We start from the raw sequence: 26427 nt of genomic DNA on the forward strand, positions 1-26427 counted from the left end.
TGTGTGTGTGTGTGTGTGTGTGTCTGTGTGTCTGTGTGTGCGTGTGTGTGTGTGTGTGTGCGTGTGTGTGTGTGTGTGTGTGTGTGTACCTGTGTGTGTGTCTATGTGTGTGTGTGTGTCTGTCTGTCTGTGTGTGTGTGTGTGTGTGTACCTGTGTGTGTGATGCTGTGTACGATGGGTGTGATCAGAGCCTCCCAGCAGGTTCGACCCAGAGCTTCAGCAGCTTCGGCGTCCGGCAGGAAACGATCTGCAAACATCTGCTCGTGTCTCAGGGCACTGTTCAGTCTGCACACGCACACACACACACACACACACACACGCGCACACACACACACGCACACACACACACGCACACACACACGCACACACACACACACACACACGCACACACACACGCACACACAGAGACACACACACACACACACACACAGACACACACACAGACACACACAGTTATTAACATTATTACTGCAGTGTTTTCACTGAGTGTTCATACTTGTTGATAATCAGTTGTACTAACAGTAGCCCTTGTTTAAGAGCTGCAGTACAGCAGCAGTATTAACAGTAGTATTACTGCAGTATTGACAGTAGTATTGCTGCAGTATTGACAGCAGTATTGACAGCAGTATTGACAGCAGTATTACTGCAGTATTGACAGCAGTATTACTGCAGTATTGACAGCAGTATTGACAGCAGTATTACAGTAGTATTGACAGCAGTATTACTGCAGTATTGCTGCAGTATTGACAGCAGTATTGACAGCAGTATTGACAGCAGTATCGCTGCAGTATTGACAGCAGTATTGACAGCAGTATTGACAGTAGTATTGACAGTAGTATCGCTGCAGTATTACTGCAGTATTGACAGCAGTATTGACAGCAGTATCGCTGCAGTATCGCTGCAGTATTACTGCAGTATTGACAGCAGTATTGACAGCAGTATTGACAGCAGTATTGACGGCAGTAGTACTGCAGTATTGACAGCAGTATCGCTGCAGTATTGACAGCAGTATTGACAGCAGTATCGCTGCAGTATCGCTGCAGTATTGACAGCAGTAGTACTGCAGTATTGACAGTAGTATTGCTGCAGTGTTGACAGCAGTATTGACAGCAGTATCACTGCAGTATTGATGGCAGTAGTACTGCAGTATTGACAGTAGTCCGTACTTGTTGAAGAGCTGCAGCAGCTGTGTCTTGTCCTCCATCACCTCCTGACACCAGGTGTGGGCCTTGGTGCTGTAGAACAGGTAGGTCCGACAGCACAGCTGCTCCTTAAACACCGGCCAGAACGTTGGCTTCGGACCCAGAACCTCGAAACCATGGACACGAGTGTCGATACCGCCCTGTCACAAGGAGAGGACAGAGGGGGGCGGAGTCAGTGAGAAAGGGGCGGAGACATCTTATTTTAGCTTAGCATTAAGACTGGAAACAGTAGGTAACAGCTAGCTTAGGTGTGGGATCATTTATGTGTAGGCGGAGCTCGGAGTCTGACCTGCTGACATCTCTTGACCCTGATCTGGATGATGGGCCAGAACCTGGTCATGTTCTCCAGGAGAACCACTCGACTGGCCGACGGAGTCACATTCACCTACACAAACACACAGTCATCACATGAGCTCATGAAACTACTCGTCTCTGATAAAAAAAAAAAAATAAAATGATAAACTTTATTGACACATCACTTTTCTAAACAAAGTTAGTAAATGTTTTATTTAGTTGAACCAGAATTAAAATGTTATTTAACGGTGGTTTTCTGTCAGGAAAGTCTGTCTGACAGAAAGGCAAAGAGGTGAAAATATTCTAAATAAGCTTTCAGGAGGAGGAGGATGAAGAGGAGGAGGAGGAGACTGACCGTGTTGAGTTCAGTGTTGATGTTGGTGGGCTCGTCTCCTCCCAAAACCAGAATACGAGCCGGCATGTAGCTGGAGTCCTCACTGGCCACCAGGATGGCCAGTTGTCTACGCACACAACAATATTTGTATTTTTATATTTATGTCCTGTTTAAGTGTGATTCATCAGTAAGAGCCTGAACTACTGATGTAGGTATGTGAATACTTCAAGTTCAATATGTCCCATAGTATTGTGTGTGACCAGTATCAGCAGTATTCTGTAGTATGTTGTAGTGTGTTGCAGTATGTTGCAGTATGTTGTAGTATTCTGTAGTGTGTTGTAGTATGTTGTAGTATGTTGCAGTATGTTGTAGTATGCTGTAGTAAGCTGCAGTATGTTGCAGTATACTGTAGTATTCTGTAGTGTGTTGCAGTATGTTGTAGTGTGTTGTAGTATGTTGCAGTATGTTGCAGTATTTGTAGTATGTTGTAGTATGTTGCAGTATGTTGTAGTGTGTTGCAGTATGTTGTAGTATGCTGCAGTATGTTGCAGTATTTGTAGTATGTTGTAGTGTGTTGTAGTATGTTGTAGTGTGTTGTAGTGTGTTGTAGTGTGTTGTAGTATGCTGCAGTATGTTGTAGTGTGTTGCAGTATGTTGCAGTATGTTGTAGTATTCTGTAGTGTGTTGTAGTATGTTGCAGTATGTTGTAGTGTGTTGTAGTATGCTGCAGTATGTTGCAGTATTTGTAGTATGTTGTAGTATTCTGTAGTGTGTTGTAGTATGCTGCAGTATGCTGCAGTATTTGTAGTATTTGTAGTGTTGTACCTGATGATGACTCCTTTGTGCATGTAGATGTTGATGAAGTGCGAGCCGGTGCAGCCGTTTGACTCCCAGTAAGTTTTGGGGTTCTTGTCAGTCAGTTTGTTTGCTCGATGGTGATTGGACGAAACCTCTACCTTCTCCCAGCACTTATCCTCCTTCAGCTCTACGCTGGACCCTGAACACAGCACCAGTTACACCAGTTAAACCAGTTACACCAGTAACGAAACATTACCTTCAGCGGTCTGCTGTATTTATCAGATTTGACGGTCTGATGCGAACAGACCTTGGCAGAGGTTCCTGAGGAACACGTCAAAGAAGGGGATGTTGATTGGTTGATGGCTGCGACGATGCTCTTCAATCTGACCCAACACCATCTGACAAGAAACAGGAAGTAGACCAGGTGAGACAGGAAGGAGGCTTACCTCATTATCTAAGCCAGCAGGAACAGAAACTGTTTTAGCTAAAAACACAAACACCAATCTGACATGTGAGCAGCAGCTTTGTGTCTGACCTGATGGCTGCTCCGCCCTCTGTCCGCTACGTCGACTTCCACTGCAGAAATTATACATTAACTGAGAATTTTTACTCGAACTTGTTTGCTTTTCAGCTCGGTGTTTTAGGCCACATTATTCAGCTGTTTTTCAGTGAAGCTCTTCGGCTGCGTTTCTGATGTTTTTTCAGTATTTTTCAATTCATTTTTCAACTTGATCATTTAAAATAAAAACTAAAAGTTAATGCAACTTTATAAAAGTAACACACAATATGTAAGCTCTACCAGCAGGGTCTCTCACATTACTACAACAACAAAAAATGTAGTTTGATGATGTCGTGAAGAAGCGTGGGATCATGGGAGACCACAGGTGATGTAAATCTGTGACAGTGTTGAAGCTGTCTTCATGTTATGTTTAGTCACGTTCACGGACTTCCTTCCTCATTTGGATGAATCTTGTTTTCACAGAAATTAGAGCATCTATCAGGAAATGAACCGTTAGCTTAAATAAATTTCTCTGGTTTTTGGATAATATCAGTTCACAACTCATCACAAAACATATCATACAGTAAATTTAGCCTTTTTAGACATTTTAATGCAGAAATGTTTTGTTCAATTTCAAGTCCACATTTGCCTAAGCAATTTAAAAAATATGAGGATGTGTGTTTTTATGAATGAATAAAGTTAAGAATTCATTTAAATTTAATCGATACTGGAGCCACAAACACTGATCCTGGGTTAAACACGTGAGCTGGAGCTGGTGGTTACCTGGATACACCCTGCGAGCACGCTGGTGGTCATCTTCTTGTAGAGGCTGGCGTATTTCTCACAGTCGGTGATGAGGTCCCTCAGCTCGGTGACCAGCAGCAGGTTGGTGCTGTGTTTGTCCAGAGCTTTGACCAACGCCTCCTTCGTCCCCAGACGACACATCACCACCGCGTAGTCTTTGTTCAGAGACGCCAGCCGGTACAGGAAGCGGATAAACAGCTGCACCACCTGAACGACCAATCACAGCAGGTTAATGAGCATCATACGGTGTGCGTGTGTGTGTGTGTGTGTGTTTCCCAGCTGGTGTGTACTGACCTCTCTGTCGTTGATGAAGGCCGTCATAGAGGACAGGCAGGGCTCGATGCTCTCGTGCCACGGCAGCATGTCCTCCTCGTAGTTGTCCAGAAACTTGTTCAGAATCCTGCAGAAGTAAACAGCCAATCATACAAGCTCCACATCATCATCATCATCATCATCATCATCATCATCATCATCATCATCATCATCAGTGGGGTCAAAGGTCACAGGTGGTGTGTACCTGAGGATGGAGAGCAGGACGGCCCGGTCGGCTCGGTGCTGCTCCATCAGACGAACCAGATCCTGATATGTGTCCCGACTGTGAGTCACCTGATCAAACAGCAATAATCAATATTTAATGATCAACACAGAGGCAGTCTAATCAATATATGATCTGCAGGGCTGCTGGTTTCTGGGCTCCATCCAATAACTCTGTATAATATATTTTTCAGCTCTTATCAGCTCAACATTTCAGCATTTTTCAGTTTTCTCAGATACATTTTCCAACATTTTTCAGCAGTTTTCCAATAATTTTCTGCAGCATCTATGAAAGTAACAGTGTGTGTGTGTGTGAGTGTGTGTGTGTGTGTGTGTGTGTGTGTGTGAGTGTGTGTGTGTGTGTGAGTGTGTGTGTGTGTGTGTGTGTGTGTGTGTGTGTGTGTGAGTGTGTGTGTGTGTGTGAGTGTGTGTGTGTGTGTGTGTGTGTGTGTGTGAGTGTGTGTGTGTGTGTGTGTGTGTGTGTGAGTGTGTGTGTGTGTGAATGTGTGTGTGTGTGTGTGTGTGTGTGTGTGTGTGTGTGTGTGTGTGTGTGAGTGTGTGAGTGTGTGTGTGTGTGTGTGTGTGTGTGTGTGAGTGTGTGTGTGTGTGTGTGTGTGTGTGTGTGTGTGTGAGTGTGTGTGTGTGTGTGTGTGTGTGTGTGTGAGTGTGTGTGTGTGTGAGTGTGTGTGTGTGTGTGTGTGTGTGTGTGTGTGTGTGTGTGTGAGTGTGTGAGTGTGTGTGTGTGTGTGTGTGAGTGTGTGTGTGTGAGTGTGTGTGTGTGAGTGTGTGTGTGTGTGTGTGTGTGTGTGTGTGTGTGTGAGTGTGTGTGTGTGAGTGTGTGTGTGTGTGTGTGTGTCTCTGTGTGTGTGTGTGTGTGTGTGTGTGTGTGTGTGTGTGTGTGTGTGTACCTGGCTGCGTTCCTCCTCCAGCTGTGACGTGTCGTCACACAGCAGCTGCTCCAGGGTCTGTATCACCTCTTTGGTGGCCGTCAGCTCCTTCAGACTGACCACCAACATCTGCAGCTCCGTGTCCTTAAAGTCCAGCTGCTCATGACAATCTGAACACACACACACACACACAGCGAGCTTTATGACACACACAACACACAAATGTTGGTGGTTTCAAAACAGAAATATTAAATAAGTCTATTTATGATTATGACATAAATGTTGCTCTTCTCTGTTTTCCTGGTGAAGATAATAAACAAATGTTTCATCTACGATCAAAACTTTCAGAATTCTGATTATTTACACATCAGACCTGATAACGTAAACATGCTGTCAGCTGCTGACGGGGTTTCCTGTGGTCACGTGACGTACCTTTGCTCTCCAGCTTGTGCACCATGGAGATGTGGTTGAGGGCGATGATGGCGAGCATGGTCTCGGCTCCGGACAGAGACAGACACTTCTTGAGCACGGTGGTGACGTCGGACGCCACCAGCTGCTCGGCGAGGCTCTTGTGGTTGGAGATGAGCATGATGACGACGAGCAGGCCATTACGCACCGACAGTGTGCAGCTGCACAGATGATCAATAATCAGACTCAGGCTGTCACAGAGAGTTAAAACCTGAAAACCAGTGGCGGTCACTCACCCTTTGGTGTTGAGCATGAGGTCGACGGCGGCAGGGATGGCTCCCAGCAGGCCTTTGGAGCCTTCGGGCGTGGCCGAGCCAATGCTGGCAAAGATCTCCAACATCATTTGCGTGCCGGACTCTGAGAGCGGGAGGCTGCTGCCGACGCTGCGCAGGTCGTGTTTACTGGCTCCTGTGATGACCTTCAGAGTCTGATGGCGAGAAAAACAAGGTCACACAGAGATGTTACCCGAGCACAAAACATGAGACACGAGACCAAACTAACTATTTCCAGCTGTTTTTCTGTCTGATCCTTCAGTGAATAAAGTCTGAGGTTTCACCAAATCAAAATGTTTTCTGATACTTTCTTAAAGAGAAATATAAACCAGATGTGGCCATTCTTCCTTTCAAACATCGTACAGCTCTCTTCAGTTTTGAAATAGATATATTTTACATATTTTTATTGTTTCTCCAGCCGCTGCAGCAGAGAAAGAAACTGAATATTTATTAGTTATCTAACTGGTTTCATTCAGCTCAGAGAGTTTTTACTGTGTTCTGCTGAATGGCTGCTTTAGTTTTTCTCTTCTGTTTCAAACATGAGACAGATGGTTTCTGTGTTTTTAACTACATGAGAAAATATCCAGTTCAAACATAAGGCTCCTCTTTATTCTCCATAAAGTTTACTGGACGTGCAGTTTTCTGTGCTGAGCCTCCTGTTTTTCACTGCCTTCTCTTCTTCTCTTGATTTCTGACAAATTTTCACATCTCTGTTTTGTCCTGTTCATCATCACAACCTGTTTCTGACTCTGTCCAGCATATATCTTCTAAAAAGACGTGTTTGTCACCTTGAGCCTCAAAGTTTGGATTCATTCTCTCTGCAACAAACATCACAACATCCTGGAGGGACTGACTGAACGTGTGTCCGTGTAATTGTCCTCACCGCGAGCGCCAGCTGCTGGACGTGGGTGACGGTGGAGAACTCCTGCATACAGGACAGGATGGCTTTGACTCCGCCCTCGGTGGCGAAGGAGACCCTCCACTCGTACTTGAGCATGAGGAGGTGAGTGAGTCTCAGCGTGCTGATGACCAGGTCTTTAGAGGACGAGGACAACAGCTCCACCAGCAGTTTCAGCACCTTGTCCCTGTCAGAGGACACAGAGAGACAGAGTGAGACACGTCCTGATCCATGTCTTCGTCACAGAGGAGTAACAGTTTTAACCCTCTGACCTGATGGTCTGGGCCGAGTCGCTCCTCATGGAGTTCTTCTCCTGACTGCCTTTCTCCTCCAGCAGGCGGCTGATGAAGAGGACGGCGGCCAGCTGCTGGGCGTGGTCTGAGCTGGACCCGCCCTTCTTCAGGATGTCCACCACCTCCCCCAGCTTCTCCAACACCGTCTTCTTCCCCTGGACCCGTGGGTTGTTGAACACTGCAGAGAGGACGAGACAGGATGAGACAGGACGTCACCATCCTTTGACACAGACTATTTCCTGAAAACCAGTCACACCTGATTATTTTCACTGTTGATTAATCTGTTGATCACTTTCTTGACTAATCAATTAATTTGTCCTGTCACAAACATTCTGGAGGACAAGGACGTACATCCATGTGCTCCAGAATATATTTTTTATTTTTAGAAATCTATTTTTCTGTGTATTTCTTTTCAAGTTGTTCCTGTGTCTATTATTTTTTATTATTGGACACTTTTCTGTCTGTCCATCTGTCTCTCTCTCTCTGTCTGTCTGTTTATCCATCCGTCTGTCCGTCTGTCTCTCTCTGTCTGTCTGTCTGTTTATCCATCCGTCTGTCCGTCTGTCTCTCTCTGTCTGTCTGTCTGTTTATCCATCCGTCTGTCCATCTGTCTCTCTCTCTCTGTCTGTCTGTTCATCCATCCGTCTGTCCATCTGTCTCTCTCTCTCTGTCTGTCTGTTCATCCATCCGTCTGTCCATCTGTCTCTCTCTCTCTGTCTGTCTGTTCATCCATCCGTCTGTCCATCTGTCTCTCTCTCTCTGTCTGTTCACCTTTCATCTTGTCCTCCAGATCTTCGGGGTATCTGCTGTCGTCCTCTGAGGGCAGCTCGCTCTCTGTCTCTGTCCCCGAGTCAGCAGGAAGTTCCTTCTTCGCCTTCTTGGAGACGGAGCCCATCGCAGAGGAAGAGGAGGCCGAGGCTGACGATGAAGAGCAGGAGCTCTGTTCTCCTCCTCCTCCTCCTCCTGCTGCTCCTCCTCCTCCTCCCAGGCCGGATGAAGTCAGAGAGCTCTCAGCTGGAAGACAAAGCAGAGTGAGACACTGACGTCTAACACACAGACAGACCTGTCCCCCTGTGTTGTCCTACTCGTCTTCCTCACCCAGCAGCTCTTCGTCCTCCAGACTCCCCCCTCCTCTCCTCAGGTAGTGTTTGCAGAAGGCGTGAGAGCAGAGCAGGTCGCTGAGACACGACGACGGCAGATTCTGCTTCAGGTAGTGAAGCAGCTTCTTCGCCACGTCCCCAGGGACAGACAGGCCAATCAGAGACGAGTCATCCAGCTCCGCCTCCTGGACCACAGACAGACAGGGACACAGACAGACAGAATAATTAGTGTTTCACCTGATGTCTCATAGCGTGTCTCTGTGTGACGTTCAGGGACCAGAGGACGCTGATGTCTCCTGGAGAAACATGTTGTCATGGTAACGTGACAGAGTTTCTGCATTTTTAAAAAATTTGACGAGTTCAAAGTGTTTGAAGATTTTTGATGCTCATCTGCACCTTCAGCAGGACACAAGAATAAAAAATACATGCATTTTCATATTTACTGATTCATTTACTTTGTATTTAGAAAAAAACATATAAATCACCATTTTCATTATATATTTTCAAAATCTATATTTTTGTATTTTTAAAATCTATTTCTCTCTATTATATCAATTTAAAAGTCTATATTTCTGTATATTTTTAAAATGTATTAATATCAATTTTTCAGTATTTTTTTGTCTTTATTCTTTAATATAATGTCCTTTTTTAAAGCCTTTATTTTCATTAATTCTTCTCCCTGTTACTTTTGATATTTGTTGAAGGGTCAAGCTGTCAATCAGCTGGATTTTTGAAGGACTTCCTGTCTGAGTTGTCACTTCCTGCAGGATTCATGACATCACTCAAACAAAAGCAACAGGGAAAATATACGGAAAAATAAAGGGACAAAAGCAAATAAATTATTTATAAACATTAAGTAATTATATGCTATAAATACATTTTAAAAAACAAATAGTATACACAGAAATTAATGTAGAAATAAATGTGGGAAAAAGTTATTATTTCTACTTATTTCTCTTCCCCATCACTCTTCTGACTCTGTACAGTGCAGGCTGCCGCCTCAGTTTCCCATCATGCTCTCTGTCTCACCTGGTCGTCGAGGCTCTGCAGCAGGATGCTGTTGACCTCCTGCTGCTGTTTGGGCTCCAGTTTCTTGATGAAGAAAAGAATCTCCCACCACTCAGCCCGACTCAGAGACACCGGCTCCCTCTGGAGACCCTCAGACAGGTACGGCAGGGAGTAGAGACCACCGGGGGGCTTCGAGAAGAACGTCTGACTCACTGAGGGACAGACAGGAGACAGACAGGAGAGAGACAAACATCTGATTCACTGAGGGACAGACAGACAGAACAGTCAGGAGGACAGCTGAGGGGATGAGGTCTTACCTGCGGTGAGTTTGAGTGTCTCTGTGAGGGAGGACGCCTTCTCCTGTGTCTCCTTCTCAGCCTGACTGCCCCCACCGCTGCCCAGGATCTCCACCATGTGCCAGTGGACCCAGTAAGTCCTGGACAGGGAGTTCCAGTACACCTGAACACAACACGGACACATGATCTTCTGTTTACACCTGAACACAACACACATTTGTACATAAATACAGTTCATCTTTATTGATTATATTGATGCAGAATTGATGAGCTGACTGTCGACAGGTGACGTATTTCATCTTGTGTTTCTACAGTTTTGTATTTAAACTGATATGTAATAAATTATTAAAATGTCACACTTCTTTAATGGAGTTTGGTTCAGGAATCGTTTTGTCCACGACAGAAACACCAGCTAACGTCTCATTTTTAAAAGATATTTTTTCTGTATATATTTTTAAATGTTTTATTTATTTATTTATTTATTTTTTGTATATTTATTCATCCATTTTTTGGTATTTTTTTAATCTATTTTTTTCATACATTTGAATCAATTCTTCTGTTTTTTGTTTTTTACATTTTGTAAGATAACGATGCTGTTAGTTATTGGTTTGATGAATGTGTGTATTGATTACTGATAGCAGCTGATCAGATTAATTAGCTCTGATTATAATGTCATAATCAACGTGTCCTCTATATGAACATGTCTGATGTCCAGTCCGTGTGGTGATGCAGGTCATGTGACCATTTCCTCACCTGAACAGGTGGCGAGCCATCGTTACTGTAGCGAAACTCTCCCTCATCTCCGGCGCTCACCTCCTCATAGTCCTCCAGCATGCGGACCATCATGCCGCTCTTCAGATTGTCCTGGACGTATTCCACGTAGGCTGAGCGGCTGGCGAAGTCTGAGCGGGTTTTAAATCCATTTCCCGTCTTCTTCTTTGGCGGTGTGACGGCGGGAGCGGCAACGGCAGAGGAGGCGGCAAGGACGACGGGGGAGGCGCAGAAACGAGGCTGGAAGATGGACCTGAGGAGAGGGCGGGCCGACTCCTCCCCCTGTTCCTCCCCACAGGCTCCGGCCACTCCTAGCCGGTGGGCGGAGCCGTCGGGAGGCTGGCGATTGCGGTCCCAGCCCATGACACGGACAAGCTCCGAGATGAGGTTGGCCATCGCCATGGTGAAGTCAAACTCCCGCTGCACCCGCAAGTGCTCCGTCTGGTGGGCGGTGCTACAGGAGGACGAGGAGGCAGGGGAGGGGCTGGCATCCTGTCGCTCAGAAGAAGACTCCGCCCCCGCTGTGTTCAGTTTGTCCATCAGAGACGTGACACACAGGTAACGTTTGACCAGAGAAAAGAGCAACTTCCCAGGGATCTGAGACAGAAGACACAGAGAGACATGAGACAGAGAGACACGAGACATGAGACAGAGACATGAGATACATGAGAGACACAAGACAGAGAGACACGAGACATGAGACAGAGACATGATACACATGAGAGACACGAGACAGAGAGACACGAGACAGAGACATGAGACATTAGATACACAACAGATGTCAAAAAATGCTACTTCTGCTAATAACAATAATAACAATTAATAATAATAATAATAATAATAATAGTAATAATAAAAAAAATAATAATAACAATAATAATAATAATAATAATAATAATAAACACATGGCTGGTTTTATATAAGTGGTCGAACGGTGTGCCCTGAATGCTGCCTGACAGGTACAACTCAGCTTATAGAGGAGACCTGGACAAGGACAACAGGTAGGTGTGTGTGTGTGTGTGTGTGTGTATGTGTGTGTGTGTGTGTGTCTGTGTGTGTCTGTGTGTGTCTGTGTTTACCTGGGGCAGGTGAATCCCTTCAAAGGAGATGCCATGCTCCTCAGAGGACGTGGTCTCTGCAAACAGCTCCAGCAGAGTGTAACGATTATCAAAGTCCATGTGCTGCTCAATACCGTCCTGCTGACTGAGGGACAGGAGGACGTACGCACGACTGCCTGCAAGGACAGACAGGAGGAGACACAGGAGGACAAACATCATGAACATGTGACCACTCCTCCAGTCTGTTGTCTGTCTGAGATCAATACCATTGATCAGAAACATATAACAACCACAAATCATGTTGATCAGCTGACATGGTGTCTGCGCAGAGCGCCCCCTGCAGGTCAGAGTTCAGACTGGACACAGAGACAGGAGACGGAGACAGTTCAAACCACAGTGAAGCAACAACCAACTTCCTTCTGCAAGACCAGATTAAAAAACAGCGACGTCTCACTCTGACACAGTTTCTGAACACTTTAATGTCTGTTTAATGTCACAAAAATAAGACAAAGAAGCAAAATAAGTAGAAGTAATGAAAACATAATCGCTGGATTGATCACTAGTTGAAAAATAGGCCCAAACATGTTAAAATGGACGTATGTGACAAGTTTGAGACAGGATCAAGTGAATTTATCTGTTGGAGCTCAGTGATTCACACGGTGAGTTTTGGAGTGAAACTCGACCTCAGTGTGACTGTTTCTGATGAAAACACAGTCGTGGTTTCATTTCACAATAAAAGCCTCTTCAGTTCTGCCTCTTGGTTTCACTTTTCCCTGAGCCAAACTGCAGGCTGCAGGGTGTGGCATAGACAGCCTGATGGTGAAACAGGGTTCAGCTGATCGTCAACGAGTCAGCTCCTCATCTCCTGGTTGCTAAGCAACCCAGGAGGAAAACAAAGCCTTCCTTGGTTGGTGAGGATGATGACATCATTTCCTGGTAAAGAGGAGACAGTCTGTCCGTTAACAGTCTGTCCCGTCAGACAGAGGATCTCTGCAGCAGGAGGCTCCGCCCCCTCCCATCCAATCACACTGCCCATCTCTGTCCAGCTGATGTCCTAGTGGTTTAAATTTGTTTAAATGATCTGTGTGTGTCCTGCCGCCCTAACGTTCACATTCTGCTCAGAACACTGGATTTTTTTAAATGAAGTTTGGTGTGTAGAAACAGAGTCCCAGTGAGAGCTATCCTCTGCTTTAAACCTTATCAGACTGAACTGTGTGTGTGTGTTTGTTTCCTGCTCACGGCCCTGATGACTCATGGGAAAAACTCTCAGCTGCTCCTCGCCCAGGAGTTTCTCCACATGTGACCGAAAAAAACAAAAAACTGTCAGGCTGAGAGGAAAAGAGAGGAGAGACGGAAGAAGTAGAAGGAGAAGGAAAGAAGACAATGTTTGTTTTGTTTCAAATTTAAAATCAAGTTTTGTCTTAAAACCATAGCCACAGAGTCTCTGGAACCTCCAGAAGCTGCAATGTGATTAGAAATTGTTTAGCAATTAATAAAAATGTTATAATTGATTTCCTCCCACCTCAGCTTTAAACATGTGATCTGACTGCGTGTTCAGACTGTGATCAAACATGATGTGACGAAAAAAGAAAGAGAGAAGTTCAAACCCACAGAGTCAGGAGGAGTTTACGTAGTGTGTCAGAGGACACGTACCACTTCGCTCAATTTAAATATGTGGAATCAAGTCATACAGAGCAAACAGATGGAGGCAGCAGTAGACCAACAACTCCTGTGTTCTCTGAGCTTGAGTTACTGATTTTATGAATGGAGTTTGGTTGGTTTGTAGAGTGATTTTGTCTGATATAACAGTTGTTTCCTGTTAGAAAAGTCTGTCTAACAGAAAGGTGAAGACATAAAACTTGTCACATTTAAAGAAAAAAATAGTTGTTTAGAAGACATTACTTGTTATATTTTAAGAGAAAAAGTCGTTAAAAAAGTCATCATGCTCAGAGAAAAGAGTTGTTAAAAACACATCATTATGGTGTGATTTTTGTACCAAACAAAGACGTTATCTCCAGTCTGTAATGTGATGTGTGGTCCAGGACATTTCTGCAGAACAATGATATTTAATTTAAACTGCTGTTTAACACTTGTTGCTCCTCCTGTGATTTGAAACTTACTGTAGTTCATGATGTGATAAGACTCTGTGTGTGTGTGTGCGTGTGTGCGTGTGTGTGCGTGTATCCTGAAACATTCTTTTCTGTTTATTGCAGCTCCATCTCTATTTTTGCAGCACACAGGTGTGATCGAAGGCTGCAACTAACATTTTCATTGTTGATTAATCTGTCAATCATTTTCTCAATTAATTGATTAGTTCTTTGGTCCATACAAAGTCAAAACATGTCAGTCAGTCAGGGTTTTATTTGCCCAGGGCAAGTAAGATGCCATATTGGGCAAGTGAGACGGTAGATTAATATAATGTTAAAAAGAAGACATTCAGTCACGTCTCTAACAGGACGCTGACAAACCTCATGAAAGACACACGACTGCACAAGAGACTGCGTTGTACCTATAAAGGTACAAGGCTAGTGTTAGCATTAGCTTAACGTTAGCCTTCCCTGCTCAGCTAACTTCAGGGCTAACCCACGTCACGCCACGTCGTTTCAGCAGTTTGAAACGAATTTTCTCTGCAGCGCTTATCAACTGACTCACTGAAACCTGAACTGTGCATTTACTGCCCTCCTTTAGCTCAACATCCTCTGAAAACAGAGAACACAACTCATCTCCAGCTGCTGCAGATGTGTCACATCTGTACCGAAGCCTGAGTTTGCTGAACGACTCAAACTGCTGACAGGAGAACCACAAACACAACATGAGTGACAGAAGGTCTGCAGAGTTTAACTGATCTGACACATCATGATGTTCTGTGGTGACACCAGCTTCCTTTTTCATCAAAAACGCCACATCACACTTCATGAGTCACAGTTACTGAAGCTACGTTCAGCTGCCTTAAGCTGTCTTTACATCAGTTTACATTTGGGCCACTGAATCCAGCACAAAGACTAGGAGCAGAGGGAAACTTAGCTTAGCATAAAGACTAGAAAGCTAGCCTCAGCTAGCCTGACTCAGTCCAAAGCTCCCCCTTCAGCTCTTATGAACACGTTAGATCTCGTGTGTCAGCCGGTAAATGTTATTTTATGAGGATGAGGTCACTTCCTGGAGTCTTGTCATCAACATGCTGTTGCCAGGCAACAAGGAGAGACTTCAGGAAGTTACTGTGAATACAAAAGGGTCTTTCCCAAAACACTGAACTGTTACTTTAACTGCTAACAGACCCTGAAGCATCATTAGTGCTGTTGCTATGGTAACCTGACTGTTGTCAGCCAAACAGAGAGAAGCGTGTGTGTACCTGCGTCATGTGATGCAAGCGCTCGCAGCATCTTGCCAGCGCTGCGTCTCGTCTGCGTCTCCTTGTTGCACAGCAGCTCCATCAGCAAGTTGAGGGCACCTGTCTCCTTGAAGACGCCAACAAGCGAGCCGATGCTGGCGTAGGCGCTCAGCACATGGATGGTGTGTGTGATGCTGATGGAGAAGTCGCTCTTCTTGGTCATCTGCTTCCGCGCTCGCCGAACAAGGTTCTTCACGTCCTCCTTCATGTCCGACAGCTCCACCTCATCGAAGGTGACGTCCGCTGGGAACTCACCGCCGCTCCTCTGACCTCCATCTGACGACTCGCCCCCCTGCTGCGCCTCCTGTGGCTGCAGGGGGCGCTGTGTGTCTGTCTTTCTCTTGCCCAGCAGCGTGGGGCAGTTAGCGTACACGTCCTCTGTCGACATCCACATCAGGATGTTCTCTGGTTTGCTCTCTCCTGACGTGGAGCTGCCAGACACGCCCACTCCGGAGCTGCCGCCGCTGCCCGTCCCTCCTGCCTCGCTGCCTCCACCCCCGGAGCCGGAGCCATCATCAACGGTGACAAGGCACCAGCGGATCAGGTACTCCGTCTGTCCATCGTGGTTGCGGCGCTGGCGGATCAGCTCTTCTGGGTACGCCTGCAGCCGCGGGCCGAGCTGGACCAGCAGGTTCCCGTTGCGACGCTCGCCCACCATGGTCGCTATGGAAACAGAGAAGGAGAAGACATGATTGGATGATCAGACAGAGTGAAAAGGTGTCATCACATTCAGAGCAGAGAATAAAGAACAGAATCATTTATCAGTCTGATTACTGCAGCCGAGTGACTAATTTGTTTTCATGATATATTTTGTCCTTGTTTTTAAAGTTCATGTGATCAGAAAACCCCACTCACTTTAACATAATGACTGTAATTTTTAATCTGGTAGTTATCTTGTATAACTTTCACTTCACCGACTGGTTGAACATTATTGACAGCTAGCCATATACATGCTGTACAGAGAACGTCACACCAAAGTCCATTTGAAAATCTCCAGATTTAAGGTAACGCTAATAATAAGTGAATATAAATTAAAGCTTGAACATTATTTAAGAACATTATTTGATTCTATAGTCTTCTGTCAAATTCAGCACATACATGTTTAAATTGTACTTAACTGTAGATAAACATCAGCCTCCATACTCGGGATGCATTTCACTGTCACCTTACTGCGTTCCAACATGTATTGTTGAAAAACAAGCAAAACAGCTTTACAAGTAAATTCTCTGTTGGATTGTGTCATTTGGTCAGCTATAAATTATGTTATGTTATATATTATATGCCGAGTTGAAGAGTGTATCAAGTATACATATAAAATATCTACAAATTGTATCGTATGTTTTACATATTATTCTTTATATGTCGAATTGTGTTGAATTAGCAGTTTTTTGAATGGAGTTTGGATTCTGACATATTGACAGAGTGACATCATTAACAACAAGCCAATGACGTTGCTCCATGGATTAGGAGTTAGTTTCAAAAAGAGGAGCGACTTCATATTAAGATGTCAGAGAAACTGCAACAGCAAGAGGAAAAAAACAACCAACTCATTTCACCTATTTTAAGACCATATTGAAAAGCAATTAATTAATCCTGTCACAATCTGCTCAGTTGAAAAACAGGTCCAACTAGTGATCAATCTGGCAATAATTTTTCACATCAGTAAAAATAAACGCAATTAGATATGTTTTTCAAAATCATTCAGTCCTAATTTCAACTGTTAAATATCCACTTTTTCAAATCACAACTTTATTATTTTTGTATGTACAAATAAACTACATATTAAAGACTGTTTCACATATTTCAACTGCAATTTTTCAGTGCAAATTTGTTATTTTGTTAATTTGTTAAGCATATTTAACCATGTTGCAGCATCACAAACTTTCCTCCCTGCAGGTGTTCACAGGTGGAAACAGTTCTTCTGACAATTTAATGTTAACTTTAACGAAAGTGAAACTATGCAGCTTCTTATAAACTGATGTGGAGCTGCAGGATTTACACACACGTTAGTGTGAGGTTAACATTTCATTTTCGGTTTAAACACACACACACACACACACACACACACACACACACACACACGCGCTTCCTCTTTGTGAACTCTGGATCAGATCATCACACGTGCTGCTGGGCGTTAGTTAGCTCCAGTAGGGCTCCGTCTAACACCTGGACAAACTCTGACAGTCACACTGAGTCTGTGCTGCTGACCACAGACCACACACAGCAGCACTGACATCAACACAGTTCTATTAATTAATGACTAAATTATTTGTTACTGACATCACATGACTGTTATTAACGTGGTCCGTCCGGTTATGAAGTTAGTGTCAGTAAATAGTCTCAGCCCCTGATGTTGTAACATTATGCTAGTTGACGTTACCTGAGCGCAACAGACTCTCAAGCTAACAGTCGATTCTAGAAGGAAACCTCAAACCGGCGCATAATCTCGCGATAATTCTGCGATTTTAAATCAAACACTATCCTTCCGCTGATTCTAATAAAGTATTTCTGTCTATAGACCTGCCAGACATTATCACACAAACAATTATATTATAACACAAACTTAATTAAATCAAAATGAACAAAAGTGCACAAATCTCGCGATAGTTTCACAAATATATGGTTCCCATTCTGACACGACCCAAGCTAACCACAGTTGTTGCTAACGTTAGCTAGCATCCGTTCCTGTTCTGTTTTAACTTCACGTGATCAGATAACTCCCGCGCACTTTAACATAATAAGTGTATGTTTATCTCGTTTGTTAACTTTAATTAGTTAACTAGTTCACTCAACCGACTTGACAACTGGTTAAACGTTACAGACAGCTAGCCGTATACACACCGTACTGTTACTGTACTGAGAACGTCATACCAAATTCCTTTTGAAAACTTCCAGATTTAAGGTAAGGTTGATAAAGAGCAAGGATAAATTATAACTTTGACATTTTTTAAGACCATTATAGGATTCTATATAGTCTTATGTCAAATTCGGCAGGTACATACTGACACTGTATTGAACTGTAGATAAAATGTAAGCCTCTATACTCACGATGCACCTCACTGTCCCCTTACTGCGTTCCAACACTGTTCGGTGATTCAATATTGATGAAAAACGAGCAGAACAGCTTTAAAAGTTAATTCTCTGTTGAATTAAGTGTTGTCTGGTCGGTTACAAGTTGTGTTATGTTATATTTTATGTGCCGAATTGAAGAGTGTGTCAAGACTATTTAGAAAATATCTAAATTTATATCTTATATTTTCCATATTCTTGTTTATACGTAGAAATGTGTTTAATTAGCAGTTATCTGAGTGGAGTTTGGTGTGTCATCTGTGTGTACAGTAAGAGTGGATGACAGCACCGGGCAGGGCCTGCCCACAGACCCGCTCGGATCACACAGCAGAGCGGCTCGGCTGCCTGTCCACCCCCCGGCGTGAACACCCAGGTGAGTGGCTCTTACCTGCTGTGTCACAGACCTTCCCCCTAGTGTCTGTCTTCCCCCTCACGCGCTGTTTTCTCTTCCGTCCTAACGTGTCGTTTCCCAGCCTGCTGACGTTGGTTTTCTCCAGCGAAGCTCCGGACTCTTGGATGCGCATTTGCGCACTGTGACAGCATCGGAACACTTCTTCTTCGACGGATACTAGTCGCTCTTCTTCTTCTTCTCCGCTGCGTTTATTGGAGGACCGCGGAGCGTCGTCCGCTGAGCGCAGCGGCTCCTGCTGGTGGTGTAGGGGAGACCGGGGACAACCGGAACAACATTTACAAATTATTATTATTATTATTATTATTATTATTATTATTATTATTATTATTATTATTAGTAGTAGTAGTAGTAGTAGTAGTAGGAGTAGTAGTATTGGTAGTAACAGTATATATTTAACCTTCCTCTAGTGTTAGGGTTGGCACCGACCCGTTTTTTATTTTAAATGCATGAATGTGTTCTCCAGTTTACAGCATGCAACAGTGAGAAGATTTACTGTAAGGACAGAAAGACAGACACATTGTGCTTCACCTGCAAAAAATATCTCTGCAAAGAACACACTAGTGTCACTTTTTGCCACACATGCATCTAAAATACACAAGTACACATGCATGTTCTTGCACATAGAGTTTTTATGGAACTAGTACTTGATTTCTGTTGGTTTGATTTGCTTGATTGGTTGTTGTTTGTTTGACTTTGCAAATCTACATTTTGTATTACTACTAGTTCTGCGGGGCGGAATGGTGGTCAGTAGTTAGAACTGAAGGTCAGGCAAGAAGCAAGAACAGCAAGAAGGTCCTGAGTTTGATCCCCCAGCTGGTTGGATCAGGGCCTTTCTGTGCAGAGTTTGGATGTTCTCCCCGTGTCTGCGTGGGTTCTCTCCGGGTTCTCCAGCTGTCTCCCAAAGACATGCATGCAGGTTAACTGGTGACTCTAAATTGTCTGTAGGTGTGAGTGTCAGTGGTCGTCTGTCTCTGTGTGTCAGTCCTGTGATGAACTGGCGTGTTGTCCAGGGTGAACCCCGCCTCTCGCCCAGTGTCAGCTGGGATAGACTCCGCCCCCCACGACCCTTCAGGAATAAGCGTTTACAGAAAGTGGATAGATGGACATTAGTTCTCCTTTTCATTTTGTATTAAGTTCTATTTTTGGAACAAAAAATCTTTTCATGGATAAGGAAGCCTAACAAGGTAACCAAGAGATACGAAACAAACTGGATGATAAATATTTGTTTTTAGGGTATTTTATGGCTGATTTAAGACACGGGTCAAAACCGACCCGTTAACATAAGAGATAGTAACAGAAAGCTAACACAAGAGGAAGATTAATTTAATTTAATTTAATTTAATTTTATTTTATTTTATTTATCTTTGCAGACAGTTTAGACTTTAATATTTGTATTTTCTGTAATTCAGACATTGAAACCAAATAACTTTTTGAAGCCTTTTTAAAACCTTTATTCCCCTTCTTCAAATAATAAACATCAGTCTCATTTGAAATAAAGCCTGACAATAAATTCAAACAGCATAAATCAAAACATGACAGAAATATCAAATACCTACATATGTAAAGAAAAGAAGAGAAATATTTTAATTAATTAAATTAAATAGACCCCAGGGGGATTAATCATCATATAACACAAGAAAATTACAATCTTAAGGCACTTCTATTCAACTTTTTTTTTTTAAGATTAAAAGAATTTGTTTAAGTCATATTTAAATGCTATAAAACAAGGAGCTACTACAAAAATCTACATTCATGTATATTAAATTAACTTACATTTTCTTCAAATTAAATTCAAAGTACACCGCATAGAACATCATGTAGATTAACAAGGACCTTTAGGAGACTTTTCAGTATTTTTATCTAAAAATAATCAAAATATTCTGATTCTAACATATGAAAATATAAAGTTTGGTCTCCAAATGGAGGACAAATAATAAAAATGTAATTATTTTGGTCATCTGTTAAAAAAAAATGTTCCTATATCTACTGCATATCTACCAAGATAAAACTATTTGAAAAATATTGAAGTGTTTCAACATTAAAAATGTTCCAACACCTGGATTAGCAGTTTGTTCATGTTCATTTTTAACAGATAAACTTTTTATAAATTTAAAGTCTCAGTCGTCTAAACTTTAAACTGCAGAAGAAAAATACTGAACATCCTAAAATGTCACTTCAGACTTTAGAATCTTTTATCACTTAAAAACTTGTGTGGAAGTGAAATGATCCTGCTGCTGTTCCACAGGCAGAGACAGAACCCTACTGAGCATGTGCAGAGTCAGTGTCATCACTCCAGCTTGATTCTGATTGGATGAACTGACTGTGTTACAGTTACCCCCGGTCTCCCCTAAATCATCTGAATCTTTCTTTAGTTTTTTCTCTGTGGTTGTGTCTGGTTTGATGTGATTCTTGTTGTCATGATCCCTGCTGAGCAGCAGGAGGCGCTGACGTCTCATCTACAAACAGCAGAACACCTGCAGAACAACATGATGGAACATTCAGAGCAGATGAGGTTCTCTGCTTCAACTCAGACAGGAACAGAACAAGAAAACATCATGAGGGACAGAAAGGGATCAGCTGATTTATGATCTTGATGGAGACATTAAGTCTGATGTTCAGTTCAGGGCTGAGAACCGTCAGCTCTGTCCTTAATCAATCATTGGTATTGGTATCAATCAATTAACGATCAATTAATTGATTAATTGTCCTCACACAATCTTGAATATGTTAAAATGTATCAAACAATCCCTCAATCAAAGTTTTATTTCCACAGCAACATGTTCCACGTTCTCTAACAGCATTACATACACCCTTAGAAATAAAGCAACTAGAACCATGTACGGTTCTTCAGCTTGTCCACATAGAACCATTTTTGGTTCCTGTTAGAACTTAGAACCACTTGGAACCTTTTCAAACAGTTCTACCTAGAACCCAACATAAAGGGTTATATCTAGAACCATCTGTGAAAGGTTTCACCTAGAACCCCCTGTGAGAGGTTCTACAGAGAACCCTTTTATGGTGCAATGGTTCCACCTAGACCCCTCTCTGGGAGTTCTATCCTTTCTAACTTTCTAAGGGTGCTAACAATAATCAAAGCAGGGGGTTCTACTAGGAACCTTTTATATTATGGTACAGAGAACCCTTGAAAGAGTTCTTCGAGGATTTCAACAATCCTCAAAGAAATCTTTCTTCTAAAGAAAGGTTCTTTGGATGAAAAAGGTTCTTAATGGAACCGTTAGTCTCACAAAGAACCCTTGACAAACACTTCCTTCCAAAAGGGTTCCTCAGAAATAAATAGTTTTGGGTAGAACCACAGCCCTTCAGGAGGAACCCTTTTGGAACCCTTATTTCTAAGAGTGTAGCCTGTGGAACATATAAAGAGCTTCATGTTTCACATGTTTATGTGACAGAAGATCAATCCAATTCTTAACAACTGATTAATCGATCATTGATTATTTGTTATCATCTCTGGTTCATTATCAATTTGTTGTTTCCACAAATCAAATCAAAGTGATTCAGTATTGACAGGTTATTAATTATGAAACATATTTCTACGTTAATTAAACTAAAGTTCTTTGAAATGTCGTCAGGTTCTTTAACGATTAAAGATGTTGGATCAAGTTTTTAGGATTAAACCTGATATCAGTCAGGATTTATCATCATCATCATCATCATCATCACCATCATCATCATCATCATCATCATCGTCTTCATCATCATCATCATCATCATCATCATCATCATCATCATCATGTCATCATCATCATCATCATCTCATCATCATCTCATCATCATCTCATCATCATCATCATCATCATCATCTCATCATCATCATCATCATCATCATCATCATCATCATCATCATCATCATCTCATCATCATCATCATCATCATCATCTCATCATCATCATCATCATCTCATCATCATCATCATCATCATCTCATCATCATCATCATCATCTCATCATCATCATCATCTCATCATCATCATCATCATCATCATCATCATCATCTCATCATCATCTCATCATCATCACCATCATCATCATCATCATCTCATCATCATCCATCTCATCATCATCATCATCCTCATCCTCATCATCATCATCATCATCATCATCATCATCACCATCATCTCATCATCATCATCATCATCATCATCATCATCATCACCATCATCTCATCATCATCATCATCATCATCATCATCATCATCATCACCATCATCTCATCATCACCATCATCATCTCATCATCATCCATCTCATCATCATCATCATCATCATCATCATCTCATCATCATCATCATCATCACCATCATCTCATCATCATCTCATCATCATCATCATCATCATCATCATCTCATCATCATCATCATCATCATCATCATCATCTCATCATCATCATCATCATCATCATCATCTCATCATCATCATCATCATCATCATCTCATCATCATCATCATCTCATCATCATCATCATCATCATCATCATCATCTCATCATCATCATCTCATCATCATCATCTCATCATCATCATCTCATCATCATCATCATCATCATCTCATCATCATCATCTCATCATCATCATCATCATCATGTTTTGTTTTTGTTCTTCAGTATCACAGTGATCCAGTGATGGTCGTCTGTTTCCATAGTAACTCTGTAAACAGCTCGTGCAGAACACACACACACACACACACACACACACACACACACACACACACACACACACACACACACACAGTGTGTGGAGAACAGCAGAACGTACCTGCAGCTGACAGACAGATGAGCTGATGAGAGGACAAACATCTGGGACACATCTGAGGTTAAAGCTCTGGAACATTCTGTGAAGGTTAGTTTAATGTTTAAACTGACAAAACTCCTGTTCTGGTGATGTTCCCACGATGTTCTAAGGAACGGACCATTCAGGGATCGTTTCTAGAATGTTTGGATTCTACAAATGTTAAAATCAAATCCCCCAAAACGTTACTTCTTGTAGTTATAAGAATGTTTTGGGAATGTTAGGTCGCACAAAGATATTTACAAAATGTTCCTAGAACATTATGGGAGGATCACAGACTAGAAACCTGTAAGGAACGTTATGGGAACGTTATGGGAACGTTATGTGTTAGCTGGAGGTGATTTACGAGGCTATAAGGGGCTTTAGGACCATGGGGAGGAAATCTCTGCTGCTATTCAACATGTACACACACACACACACACACACACACACACACACCTCCTCTGTATTCAGCGCACATGCCTCTCTCCTCCTCCTCCTCCTCCTCCTCTTCATCTCCTCTCTGCAGGAGAACCATCCTCCGAGCAGACGGACACCTGCCTGCCCGCCCGCCTCGCTCCTTTCTCGGCTGCTTCTCCTCTCAGAGCTCCGGTCCGTTTCACCGGGACTCTGTCGGCTCTGCAGCCGGTTCTGGGCGCGAGGAGGGCGGCTACGGGACGGAGGAGGGGTCGTTGTGAAGCCTGGATGTTATCGAGCGGATGGATGTACGGAGGGTCTCATGTCTCACCTTGGGAGGTGAGTGTGTGTGTGTGTGTGTGTGTGTGTGTGTGTGCGCGCGCGTGTGACATGTTCAGCCTCACCGGGGTGACGTCAGAGCCGGTGACACTGTCGGTATTCACATGATGAGATTTAACACATACAGACTGGAAATGTACGGGCTGTGTGTGTGTGTGTGTGTGTGTGTGTGCGTGTGCGTGTGTGTGTGTGCACGCGCGCATCCGTGTGTGTGGGGGCGGCTTTAAAGCTCAGTAGCTTTATTATTCATGTGAATGGGTTTATTTATTTTATTTTATTTTGATACAGTGAAGGTCGAGTTAAACATTTAATACTAATGAAATATATCATAAATCATATAATTATTATATAAACATAATGTAAATATACCACTGCACAATAACATCCAAAATAATAATAATAATAATGATAATAATAATAATGATAATAATAAAAATAATAATAATAATAGCAATATACTCCCATGACCAGAGCGTTGTCATGAGGTTAGCTGAATGTTCAGGACAGGTTACTGGAACTCCACCTGAATGTTTTACTGATGTAAAAGTAATGTTGTGTTCCCAGAATGTTCTAAGAAGGTTACTTGAAGAGTTTCTCTTAACCTTCCACAGATGGTAGAACAGCAGGTTTTTCTGAAGTAAAATGTTACCGTTAGGTTATTAGAAGGTTATCAGAATGTTCCAGGAAAGTTAGGTGAACGTTTCCCCTTAATGTTCCCTTGAAGTTAAAATCATAACTTTGCCTTGAGCTAAACAAGTGTTTTGGTTAAATGACCAGAACGTTTTCAGAAGGTTAGCTGAATGTTTAGGACAGGTTACTTGACATATGGAGACATGTCCACATGTTTGCCTGTACAGACAGACGTTTGAGTGTGGCGTGAACGCTGTCGTCATGTGAGCGTGATGCTGACGGGATGTTTGTGGTCCAGACGAGGGGTGAACGTCTGATAATCTTCTTTTAGCTTCAACAGGTCTGTTTCCTCAGATAAAAGACAAACAGAGACAGGATTAAAAATAGACTCTAATCTAAGGAATCAAATCTGGAATATTTGTGTGACTGCTTTAATTTCACTGTCTGACACAAAATGATTTCATCCAGTTTAAATCATTTAGATTATAACTGAATTATCTGAAAAATTAGATTTAATGACAATAATCAGATTAAAAAGCTGCTGCTTCAGTTCGCACAGTTTTATGTTTTATGGACAAATTAAAACAGGAGCAGAGACGACCTGAGAACACACACACACACACACACACACACGCACGCACGCACGCACGCACACACACACGCACACACACACGCGCACGCACGCACACACACACACACACACGCACACACACACACACACACACACACATTCACTGAAGCGTCTGATCGAATCAGGATGCTGCTCAGCAGGTAAATTATCTCGCACATGTTTGCAAACACATGTTGTGTTTGTCTATAAGTGTGTGTGTGTGTGTGTGTGTTTGTGTGTTCCTATCGGTGTGTTCAAGGACACTCTGAGATTTGAGATTCAGCTGTTGAACAGAAGCCTTTGAATGCATCAACCAACCAAACTCATCTGATACCTCTGATAAATAAAAGTGTTGACTTCCAGGTTCTGTTCAGTGTCCCTGAACGCACCACCGAGGTAAAAACCTGCTGGTCCAGTTCTGAAGCAGAGTTAACCCCGATTTTATCCTCCGAAAATCAACTAACACAGGGTCAGAAGGTTCCAGTGTGCAGTATGATGCTGATAACAGTCCATCAGTTCATAGTAAACAGCTGGAAATTACCCAGGAACATATTTAAAATTACCAACAATTTAAGCACAAATTTCATGGTAAGTGTGTGATAATCTGCAAGTGTGGTGTTCATGCATATGTGGTAGTGATTGCTAGTTTTCACATATTTAACATGAAATTTGGGGTAAATTTGTGGCTAGAAAGTTAAGATATGTGAAATGATAATTACCAGCTACTTTCATGACTTGTGAATTATCACATATCACGCTCATCTGCATAAAAGTGTATATGGGGAATAAAAACGTACCATGAACAGACCCATGTGGGACACCAGCACTTCATTGATATACTTAGATTATTTATGTTTACCACAGACTGTAAATAAAGATGGCTGCCGCTGCGTCTCCTCTTCCTCCCGCTGTACAAAAATGAGTCTAAAATATCTCTAAGCGCCGCCATTTTGTTCTGGTGACATCATTTGGAGTCAGAGGAGACTGTGCAGTGGTGATCGGGGGTGGAGCCACAGACGCCTCGCCCACTCAGTCATTACCTGAAATTGCCTTTTTATATCATCAAGTAACTAATTAAAACCAAATCAATAAGAAAAATTAACAGCCGCTGACCGAACATCAGCGTGACGAGAACGACCTGAAATGACAGAAAGCACCTTTGGGGAACAGGGTTTAGGATCTGTACTGCAGCCAGACACCAGGGGGCGATCCACATGTTCTGGACTGTGTTTGTTCCTCAGGAGAGTTCAGCCTGCGATGTCTGAC

At 42.8% G+C, this 26427-nt stretch overlaps 1 protein-coding gene across 1 annotated transcript in view; it reads right to left on the reverse strand.

The window, feature by feature from the left end:
* Window positions 1-18534, reverse strand: part of cul9 (cullin 9) — a 32345-nt gene extending 13811 nt beyond the window's left edge. Inside the window, exons 1-22 of the mRNA XM_084735288.1 lie at window positions 18362-18534; window positions 14866-15567; window positions 11538-11692; window positions 10441-11055; window positions 9709-9850; window positions 9413-9603; window positions 8382-8568; window positions 8055-8297; window positions 7263-7461; window positions 6976-7177; window positions 6057-6247; window positions 5785-5981; window positions 5374-5522; window positions 4449-4537; window positions 4226-4331; window positions 3911-4138; window positions 2936-3026; window positions 2656-2827; window positions 1852-1957; window positions 1492-1587; window positions 1167-1342; window positions 152-285 (exon numbers count right to left, since the gene is read on the reverse strand). Coding sequence (XP_084591414.1) covers window positions 152-285; window positions 1167-1342; window positions 1492-1587; window positions 1852-1957; window positions 2656-2827; window positions 2936-3026; window positions 3911-4138; window positions 4226-4331; window positions 4449-4537; window positions 5374-5522; window positions 5785-5981; window positions 6057-6247; window positions 6976-7177; window positions 7263-7461; window positions 8055-8297; window positions 8382-8568; window positions 9413-9603; window positions 9709-9850; window positions 10441-11055; window positions 11538-11692; window positions 14866-15567; window positions 18362-18497 — 4507 coding nt within the window. The 5' untranslated portion in view covers window positions 18498-18534. The remainder of the gene's footprint in view (window positions 1-151; window positions 286-1166; window positions 1343-1491; window positions 1588-1851; window positions 1958-2655; window positions 2828-2935; window positions 3027-3910; window positions 4139-4225; window positions 4332-4448; window positions 4538-5373; window positions 5523-5784; window positions 5982-6056; window positions 6248-6975; window positions 7178-7262; window positions 7462-8054; window positions 8298-8381; window positions 8569-9412; window positions 9604-9708; window positions 9851-10440; window positions 11056-11537; window positions 11693-14865; window positions 15568-18361) is intronic.
* Between the last annotated feature and the right edge of the window lie 7893 nt (window positions 18535-26427).

Source organism: Lutjanus erythropterus, chromosome 14, assembly GCF_056507025.1.
Source record: "Lutjanus erythropterus isolate fLutEry1 chromosome 14, fLutEry1.hap2, whole genome shotgun sequence".
NCBI lineage: Eukaryota > Metazoa > Chordata > Actinopteri > Lutjaniformes > Lutjanidae > Lutjanus > Lutjanus erythropterus.